This window comes from Montipora capricornis, unplaced genomic scaffold (assembly GCF_036669925.1).
Source record: "Montipora capricornis isolate CH-2021 unplaced genomic scaffold, ASM3666992v2 scaffold_117, whole genome shotgun sequence".
Lineage (NCBI taxonomy): Eukaryota > Metazoa > Cnidaria > Anthozoa > Scleractinia > Acroporidae > Montipora > Montipora capricornis.
In genome coordinates this window covers 35,001-45,800 of record NW_027179881.1, presented here as the reverse complement: position 1 = coordinate 45,800, position 10,800 = coordinate 35,001, and the positions used below count along the sequence as shown (strand labels likewise).

Below are 10,800 nucleotides of genomic sequence, written 5' to 3'. Positions count from 1 at the left end.
TCGTGATTATTTTACCACTCCATACTTTGTCTTTTATCCGCGACGCACTAAGCTACCTGGTTTTGCTTGGACTCCACGTTACCATCTGCCTGGAGACGTCAAGCATTTCTTTCACTTGGATCAGTGGGCCATTCTAGTATTCTTCGCGGGTCGTGTGTTATTCGAATGCGAACAATTCACAAATAAGGCGACAGTAAAGAACAGAAGACGACATTACATACGTATGAGATGTAACCGGGGTTGTAAATACCTTGAAGAAGACGAGGAGACGGAAGAGCAAGAAACTAAACCACAAGGTTTTACTCTGAGATTCTCCAAGTACATAACGTAAGTAACATTTTGTCATGGTACCTCACCCAGGAAGGCAATGCTGCAGCAATGATGGTATTCGCCTTAACTGGAGTCACCGAGTTCGCGATCGAACTGGATTAGAATTTTCCGGCGACATCAACTCCCATTTCACTTCTCCATGCAAAGTTGCTTGTTTAAGAGCAAGCAACCAATTTCCATTGCACTTGTGATGGATGGTGAGCACTGCATCTAGGAACACAATGCAATCCTGCCACCCGCCCTATGTCATCCTGTTCGAACCTGTGGATTCAAACGTCACTTTTATGGAGATCGATCTAAACTCCCATTTCACTTCTCACTGCAAAGGTATCTGTTTAAAAAGTTGTAATGCTTTTTAAAGGAGCACTGTCATGCTGTAATTGCCGGTTTTTAGGTCAAAAATGGGTAAAAATCTAAATCAGTTCTTAAGCTCACACGTACAGCACTCCTAACAAACCACTGATAAGATATAAAATATATTTACAAAACAAAGCTATGCGTTTTAAATTTTTGGCAACTTTTTGAAACATTGTCTCCAAACTTGGAAAAAATGGCCAGTTTTTTCAAGTTTCAATTCCTTTCCATCCTCTCCACCCTTGGTTGCAACCACCAAACAACAGTGCAATTCAATGGCAATTGGCAACAAAACTTCAGCTTTATTTTTTGGTTTTAATTGATGCAAGGACGTCTTTTAGTGTTTTGAAGTTTGACTAAAATAGCGTGCCACTACACCCTTTAAGTCTGAAATAATTCATTTATACACAGACAACTTAGACAGTTCTTTAATGACTAGAATGACACTAATCGGCAAGCTAAACCATCGCACAAGAGAGAAAATCTCCAGCAAAACCTAACTGGGAAGTAAAATCACGTGTTGGCGCAGGGATGCTCTAACCAATTCTTATTCAGTAGTCCAGTAACTTAAGACCATCAATGAAATCTCATTGCTCCATTGCCAACCCAGCATTGTAATTAGAATTGGGTGTTTGAAGTAAATGGTTTCTCTCCAGTCCTAGATCGTGGGTGACGACTGATCACTGTTCCTGATCGTGTACATATAATTCTGATTCAGAAGTGCTCAGCTCAAAATATACTTGCTCTTAGACATTGTCTTTAAGAAAAAGTGCTTTGTATTCGATTGTTTGTTTGTTGCTTGATTGATTTTTACCTATGTTTACCCTTTGTTTGTAGTGATCGGTGGAACATCTTGGACCTCATCACGCTCGTCATTTACTTCACTACTTTTGTTCTAAGAATGGTCACGTTGGCTTTATCAGATTCCGTGACCAACAACCGATCCCTCGTCATAGGTGGCTATTTTTACGGCCTTAATACCATGTTCTTAACGCTTAGGGCATTTGGTCACGTGATGGAGACAACAAAGCAAACTGGACCCATCCAGATCGCTTTCTTCCATATCTTGAGTGACGTCGCTACCATATTTTGGCAGTTTATAGCAACTATTTTGGCCTTTTCTATTGCAATAACTAAAGTTTACGTGGCTGAGAAGTCTTTCATATCCGACGACAAGGGAAAAGAACTGTGAGTAGATTTCTTCCCAGTTAAGTCAGTAACAATCGTTTATTTGTAGAATTTACTCGATATGTATGCGAAATATAATATGCCAAAGCTTGCCCTACAGCGCTTTTTTTTCTGCCATAAAGAATGTAGATGTTTGTCGGTGTTGATAGTCTTAAAAAATCCAATCTTACTAAAAAAAAGTGTCACCACGCTCTTTCCATTTCCTTGGATCAAACGTCTCTTGGTAGATGCTGAAAGGTGAGGTGGAGAAGCCGTCGGACATAAGCTTACATAAGTTATATACCTTAACATTTGCTTGCCATGTATGAGTTTGTGCATACGACTGAATATTTCTCCTTAACGTACAATTCTTCAACATGTTCACCAATTTACTTTCCATCTTATTTTGTCTGTTACAGGGTTAATGTATTGTTTGCGGTAACCTATTGGGCACGTGTAGCAAAATTAAAAACAAAAATGGGGAGATGATTTAAAATTACTCAAAAGCAGATCTCAGTTCGTATGATGTGTGGATCATGCGCCCCTTCCAAAAAAGTACTTGACAAAATACAAGTGAGTCACAGTTCTTTGTATGTTTGTGTTGCAGTGTTTGTAACAGTTCTGGGATAGCCTGGTAAGTCCAAGAGAGTCGTAAGCGATTGCTTTATCATTTCGTCCAATGATTCTGGTTAGAAGCGTACATAATCGGCTTCTAATCATCTTCTTTCCTCTGGGCGTTGTAAACCCGTGGTTGTATTGTTTATTAGTCTGTACGAGATATTTGAGTCTTCGTCCTGATATGGATAGAAGATAGAAGTCACTTGTATTCTTTGCATAAATCTGTATCTTACACCTCTCAGTTTCCTTTGACGTAAAAGAGCTATTTGCTCCATACAGAAGCACGTGACCTTGAAGCGTGGTGACTTGCAACTCTTTTCTTTGGAACAAAGCTGGGGAAAATGCGCGAGCTACGTTACATCCAAATAAGGAAGTTTATAAACTCAAAAAAACCTCATCTCTGAACTAGAGTTAAACGCTTCAAGGTCATGAGCTTCCGGTTCCAGCACATTTAGGGTTTAGATTTACGAAGTGCTTTGACTTCGCCAGTATCTTAAGGTCTTCTTTTTAATCCACAGCTGGTGGAAGATGGTGCGACATTTATGTTGGTCTTTGTTAGGAGCTGTGGATGTAGACTTCTTGGAGTCAGCTGATGGTCCTTCCATAACACTTGTTAATTTTCTATATGGAGCGTTCCTCGTAATGGGAGTCATTCTTCTTATCAATATGATGATCGCGCTTCTGTCCAACACATACCAGAAAGTACAGGTGGGATCGTTATTTGGCTTCAAGTTTTTAAATTTTCATTTCCTGTGTAGACAAGTTAAAATCGTTTGTACTCCATTTGTTCATGTCCTCGTTAACTCATTTTCTTCATCCCCCTATTAGTGGTACTCCCTACATAGCAATATGAATAGATCAATATAGATATATATATAAATTATTCTAACATGCCTCAAACTTAACTTGGTTTCTTTTGTTTCAGTCCTCTAGAGCCTCAGTACCCGGCATATTAGAATTTTAGCCCATTCTTCTAAGTTACTGTCATTCCACTCCTTTAAAGTTTGTTAGCTATGAGAATTTGTGCTACCGGAAATACCCTTGTTGCATGCTACTTTGGGGTGATGATGAAAAGAAGAACGCACACCCCGGGCACACATCAAGACAAGCTGAACCGACTGATGAGCCCCAAACTCATTTCTTTAAGAGAGCCTTGATGTAGCCCTTTTAAAAGTAAAAACAAATTGTAGTACTTAAGATATAAAAGATGCTGGTAATGCAGTTTGTGTATTTTTTTTTGCTGTATCTATTGTCATCATTATTAACGAAATGACTGCTTTGACTGATGTTTCTCTTTTTAAATTTTTCTGTTCATTCTTTGACTTTTGTTAGGACAACTCGCTGATGGAATGGTCATTTAAGAAAGCCATAACAATACAGACATACAGCTTCTGTCATCCAATACCAGTTCCCGTTAACCTGATCTCTTTCGTGTTCAAATGCTGTGGGTGGCAAAAGTGTTTTACTAGTTGCAAAAATCGGAAACAACGCGGGACGCAGACGACTCGCGTAAGTTTTCTATTAATAGGTGAAGAATAGGTGTGCTCGATTAGTATATTCATATGCGTTCACCTAGACACGCTTTGACAGGTACTCATTAAATGACGTCATCAATAAAAAAGACCGCCCCTTTTGTATTTGAATGGGTTTGATTGACCGCTGATTGATTTGCATAATAGCCCTGTAACCCTAAAAACCACACGGAGACAGTTTTGTTGATTTTTTAAAAAAGTCACAGGAGTTTACAAATGGGTCGTGTCCCGAACCCTAGTGACCGCAGCGCCCATGAAATTTTTAGTTTGTTATTGTGTGCGGTTTACGTTTGGGGATACGAGAGAGAAAAAAGTGAGCATTGTCAATCATTGCGTGTGCGTTGACTGAGTAGGTGACAGAAACCTACTTACAAGTCCATCAAAGCCTCCACATTCTCCATGTCGATGTAATCGAAACCGACTTGAGTGTAACCGAACGGGTACGATTGAAAGGTGGTAGCTAGTGTCTACGACGCGTTTGTCAAAGACCAGTCCTTTACGCTTAGAGCGGGGTCCCACATCCACATCCATTGAGAGTGAGGCCTCTCACTTTACAACACACTTTTCCATTCTTGGTCTTCCAGCCAGAATTTTTCGGACCAGCCGAGGTGAATTCTGTGATGTAATCACTATCATCCAGCTCGCTGGTCATGTAGCCCAAGAAATCACCGAGCAGGTTTGGCAGTGGCTTTTTGTCCTAGGTCCTTTTGGATCATAGAGGAATTAAGCACAATCCATCCCTTCACGCTCTGGGTACTCACGGACGTAGCGAACTTTGTCTTCTTTGGTAGGCGCCCAACTGGGCGCCAACCCACTCGAAAAAGACCGACCCAACATCGATATAGTCAACCCCTACTTCTTTACAAGCGATCCGGCCACCCAACGTCTTAAAGTGGGACCCCGCAACAAACGTTACGGGCTGGTCTTCGACAAAAGCGTCGTGGACCCTTCCACGTTCTAACTCACTTTTCGAGTTGATCAAGGCCACCAAAGGTTTTCCTTCCACTTTCTAACTCACTTTTCGAGTTGATCAAGGAGCAAGGATGGCACAGTCGGTTAGTGCGCGGCCTTGATGCAAGAGGTCATAAGTTCGATTCCCGGATCTCACATCCTTGTTTCGACGTCTTTCCTTTCCGTGTAGCTAAGTGGCTTTAAATACCCGTAAAACGGAGCACTGATGGAGAGGGGGGAGCAAAATGAGCGCACCGTCGACCTCAGGTTTGTCAGTTGAATTACCGTTACGAGTTATCGACCTTAAATATGGTTGCTTTACTTTACTTTACTTTACTTTATCTCGATGACATCGACATGGAGAATGTGGAGGCTTCTGATGGACTTGTAAATAGTTTTCCCGCACCTACTCACGTCAACGCACATGCAGTGATGGACAATGCTCACTTTTTTCTCCCTCGTATCACGTAAACGTAAACCGCACACAATAACAAACTAAAAATTTTCCTGGGCGCTCCCTCGTATCCCACAACGTAAAACGCACACAATAACAATGAAAATTTTAATGGGAACAGAGGTCACTAGGACCCGGCACACGTCCTACTTGTAAACTTCTTTGACTTAGACTTTTTCAAAAATCAACAGTGTCTCCGTGTGGTTTTTAGGGTTACAGGGTTATTATGCAAATCAATCAGCTGTCAATCAAACCCATTCAAATTCAAAAAGGGCGGTGTTTTCTATCGATGACGTCATTTGATGAGTACCTGCCAAAATGTGTCAAAGTGAACGCATATGACTACTTCGATTGTCTAAAGCTACTATGTTATTTTACAATTTATCTTGCTGGGGAAGGCGGGGTCTAAATGGAACGGCTAAAGTATAAATTCAGTATAAATTCGTGGCCTAAACGTCGTTGCAACGGGTAGTATCGCAAGTACCTTTCAAATAGATCCGACTGGATCACCTAGGTTTAGAACCACATGATCTCGCGTGTCCAGTCAAACTTTAGCGTGGGGAGCAAAACCTAAAGATGGAATTATAATTGTAAAATATCCCACTCACTTTTTCAGAGGAAGAGGTTAGCGGTTGTCGTGGAGCATCTGGAGTCCATTTACTTTGCTAAATACGGATATTCGTTTCCTCTAACAGGTAGGAAGGATTACATTCATTTGCTGTAGGATTACATTGAGTGTTAAAACAGTTGAATTATGGTCACGAAACAATCGAACTGTTGATTTATTAATAGTAACTGTTTATAATATCTTTACTTTTTTAGATTCTAGTGTTTTAAGTATTTTTTTAGTTTCTAAGTTCTCAGAGCAAGATTGTGGTTTCAGGTATAATTTGCAAAGCGCCTAGGGCAAATAATGGATGTATGCGCTATACAAATAAATTATTATAATTATAATTATTATTATTATTATTATTATTATTATTATTATTATTATTATTATTATTATTGTCATTATCATTATCATTATCATTAGTATTATTGATACTTTTCAAGCGTTCAACGCCAGAAACGACACTTAAAAATAAAAGTCACGGTGCTTTGTGTCAAAACGCCCATTTTAATGATGCCTTCAAAATGTTAAAAAACTGAACCAACTAAAAAGCATCTGCCAAGAGAAACATGGCTTGATATAAAAGAGAGGTACACCTCAGAAAGTCGTAATTGATTCTAAATGTCACATTAGCAAACTTATGGAAGAAAATGATTTTACTTTCCGTTCATTTGATGGCCTTAATAGAAGCAACTGTTCTAAATCCTGGTGTTCAGTTATGTCGTCTGCCGTTTCTGAAGCAAACCCATAAAGAGATCGCAGATTAGTGTCCATCTGGAGACATAACAGCTTAAACTACCGTATGCAACTTAATAAGCAGTCTTACGTGAAGTACCAATAAATAGCTTTTATTCAGAGTGGTTTTTCATGGATTTTCGTAAGACGGAAAACCAAAGAAATTACTTTGGCCGATCACAAATGACACAATCATCCCTTGAAAGAATCAAAACAAGCGAAAAATGACTGTTATTAGTTTAGATTGGGTGGCAAAGGGGAGCAAATTTTGTGCACCTATCGCTTTGATTCTGTAGTTATGCAAAACCAGTTAAAATCCGAATACTCTTGGACTTTCAAGAGAAAACTGCCCTTAAAAGTCTTTCGCCACGCATCAAGCAATGCGAAACTTGGAGCTCAAAGTTGTTAAGCTTTCGTAAGTTTTCGTTTTCTCTCTGGAGGCCAAGTGTTCTTTTTATTATTAATCTATGGGTGACTGTATTCTCTTTACACAAAATTTCTTTCTTTTATAGACGAAAGGAAACTGGATCGTGTTCTACTTGAAACCGAGCGGAATCGGCAAATGGCTAACCAGATTGCGCAAAGAACTTTTACAGCATCTCACAGTTCAGAAAAAAACATTCTTCCCACAGGTCCTCAGGTAGTGGAGCTCACAGCCGGTTATATTACAGCTCTTTATCCATCCTTCTCTCTCTGGTTTAGCCATAGTTTGGAATATCCGAGGATGACAACACTACACCAATTACTGAGCCATGCTGCGATACGTTACGCTATGCAAACCACATCACGCAACTCATTCGATGAATTACAATCCTATCCATTTGTAGAAGCAACATTCATAGCATTTTTAAGCCCAGAGAACAGTAGTGAAGGGGACCAACGCCTGGCACCGTGCCTTTCACTTTTGATCAACATTGTTCTTACTTTCATAATGCTCGCTTTGTACCTTATAGCGGACCAATTAACTGCTTACAAGACGCTAGCATAAAAGAAGAGGGAGGTACCTCGTTGTCGAAGGCTTTCTTCAGAGGTCCAGTTTACATGTACGATTCGTGTGCCTACATGATATGATGTTTCTCGAGACTTGTAAATCAGACATATTAACTTAACAGTGTCTCGGTGGTGAAGATAACTTATGCTCTTTTCAACGCCTTTTTTGACACTTGAAGCCATACAAAATATCCTGTTGATATGTACTTTTATATTTTGACTGCATACAGGCTTGGGTCAGTAGAGGAATCAGCGTGGAAGAATGCCTTTTAACATGCGAGGGAGCCAAGCTGTGCGATCTCTGCACACCTGAAAAACCATGGAAATATCATGGCGCCAGATACTTAATCCCATTTTCACTTGAGTTTCCTCATTTTGAGGTAATCACACAGTATTTATCTTAAAGTTTTTACCTTTTCTACTAAAAATTGAAAAACGTTCTTGTTATCTACTCAACTACACCGTGAAACCGGCGTTGTCAATGTTTCACATTGCTGTCGGAAATTTCAAGAAACTGGATGTCGTTTGTCGCGATATCACTTTAAGTGCATGTCGCTTGTCGCATGTCGCTTGTCGCTTGTCGGAATTTACCCTGGAAGTTCCTCTGAATTTGTTCATTTACATTGTAGGTACTCATTCAAGAAACAGGCGATAGAAGGTTTCTGGGCATTGGCGCAGTCTGGAAGGGCTATGGAGCCAGTCATTCCATGCCAGGATGGTCAAAAGGAACTGTCGGATATCATGTTGACGATGGAAAAATATTCCATGCTGAAAACCCAGACAAGGGAAAAGAAGTCGAAGGTAATATTTCACGGGCTTTCCTTGCAACTTATCAAACTAGCGCGTCGAGTCATGGGATTCGAACACTGCATTGACACTTTCAGTCGAGTAAGACGGTCAAGCACACCTAAACACAATAATATCATGGTAAGGAAAGTTATAAAAGACATTAAGCTACTTTTCGAACTGATAAGTCTCTTAACTGTTTTATTTTGCACTGTTAATATACTTCAATCGAGGCCACCTTAGAGTTTGAAACAAAACTGAACAACGCTAGAACAGTGCGATTGGTAGTGGTTGGATGCAAACAATTTTTATTCGGTCAAATAACGTTTGAATTTCTTTAACGTTGACTTGAACAGCGCAACAAAGATGTCATAAAAATAATTTTATGCTCAATGCAAACGGACAACTCTTCAAGGTACAGCAGAAGTTGGCGAGAAGAGCAACGGGACATTTCGTGACGCTTATTAAAGTCAGCCTACATCTAATTAGGGTCAATCCTGGACATACAGACAAAGCAACACTATACATAGCAAGAAAAAAAATATTTGAAACTTGCTCGAACCCAACGCAGGCGAATTAAGTGAAAGAAGCCATTTGCGCTGTCCCAAGTGTGTTTGTGTTGATCTTTGCTTTGCTTTTGCTTGGTTTGCGGTTGGATATAGATGCCATGGCTTATCGTGGCGATCTGATCGGCTGTACCATCAGGTTCGAGAAGGAAACGGACGGTAAAGTGCCTGTGGTGTTCACACTGAATGGACGACGAATCACGGAAGATGAGATATGGATAGACTACACTCCGGGTGGGAAAGAAATGTACCCTTACATAGGCATGGGTCACCAAGGAATAAGAGTGTTGGCCAAGGTTTGTACGATTAATTGAGCTCATTAAATACAATTTGCTTAATTCTTGGACAGGAACAGCATAATGAGTCAGCTCTATCTAGCTTCCTAATTTTGTCACTTATTAGGAAACAATCGATACAGGAGTAATCGTTGTCTTTTACTTAGTTGAAGACTCAGGAGTACAAAACGCAAAATTACTCAGATTTTTTACTTTGAAATAGATTGATAATGATAAACTTACAACTGCTAGAAAATAAGTGCACAAACGAGTTACGTCTCTGATAAGAGACTTGTTAAGTACTTATCCCATTTCAAGTAAAACAATCAAACAAGTCAAACTCCGATAAAATACCAGACATATACAACTGACATCAAGGAATATCCCATATTAGTATATACTAAAACAGTGCCGCGGGATAGCGTTGAACGCAAGCGCTGATTGGCTACTCAAACTCCTGATATCCTTTGCTATTCACATCCGAGCAATTCGAGCGGAATTTGCGCCCAAAAAATGTTGTAATCTTTGCAGGAATAAATGACTTAAAATCATCTTTTGTGCTATATTAGGGCCGTTTATGCGAGAGAAAATAGGCCGCGGCTTGCACTGGCCGCGGCTTACATAAGATGCGCACACCCCGTGTAAATAGTACAAAATCGAAGTTCACGGCTTACTCCATCCGCAGCTTGCTCAAGCCACGGCTTATCCTGGCCAAGGGGTTTGGGGCTGTGCTTATCTTGGCCGCAGCTTGCCTAGGACATGAAAGTGTTCGTATAAATGTCCGCGGCTTGCTCAAGCCGTCAATGGCTCCTGTGCATGCTCTTGTTACTCGGGCCCCGTAGGGGCTCGAGTTATAAAAGACGTTAGATTTCAGTTTTTTTTTTCCTGTGCAGCAAAATGCACAATAGAAAAACGTGGCCGTGTTTGATTGGGCAATGCACAATAGAAAGCACGTGGCGGTGTTTTAATTGGGTAATGCACAATAGAAGCCACGTGGCGCTGTTTACTTTGGTTATTTAAAGCAAACACGTAATCCAAGATCATGAAGAGCTCTGTGATGCGTTGTTTGGATTTCTGAAGATCGGCATTGCGTTGGCTTAATCGATTTCTTCTTGGGGCGCTCAAAGCACATGCAAAGAAAGGCATACGCTTTTCGCGGTAGACCCACACTAAAAGATGTCAAGCGTCAGCTTCGAAACGGGTCGTTCCGCGAACTGAATGAAACAAGAATATACTCGAATGTAACTGAAATGGACTCAACTATTGAAAGTGATACACGTCAAAACACTAATTCTTTAATAAGCAGCCGGTACCTTATTGAGAACTACTCTAAAGATGACAGCGACAAAGAAAATAACTCCACAAACAAATGGACGCTATATTGGAATCTTCTGAAGACAAAGTAAAAACATTTGCACAGCGAACAAATGGC

At 40.3% G+C, this 10,800-nt stretch overlaps 1 protein-coding gene across 2 annotated transcripts in view; it reads left to right on the top strand.

The window, feature by feature from the left end:
• Window positions 1-132: 132 nt before the first annotated feature.
• Window positions 133-10,800, top strand: part of LOC138034378 (uncharacterized) — a 26,731-nt gene continuing 16,063 nt past the window's right edge. For both annotated transcript variants that reach the window (XM_068881813.1, XM_068881814.1), the window contains exons 1-10: window positions 133-327; window positions 1,522-1,872; window positions 2,459-2,485; window positions 2,988-3,177; window positions 3,802-3,978; window positions 6,023-6,101; window positions 7,264-7,391; window positions 7,972-8,121; window positions 8,371-8,542; window positions 9,190-9,389. In XM_068881813.1, coding sequence (XP_068737914.1) covers window positions 224-327; window positions 1,522-1,872; window positions 2,459-2,485; window positions 2,988-3,177; window positions 3,802-3,978; window positions 6,023-6,101; window positions 7,264-7,391; window positions 7,972-8,121; window positions 8,371-8,542; window positions 9,190-9,389 — 1,578 coding nt within the window. In that variant the 5' untranslated portion in view covers window positions 133-223. The remainder of the gene's footprint in view (window positions 328-1,521; window positions 1,873-2,458; window positions 2,486-2,987; window positions 3,178-3,801; window positions 3,979-6,022; window positions 6,102-7,263; window positions 7,392-7,971; window positions 8,122-8,370; window positions 8,543-9,189; window positions 9,390-10,800) is intronic.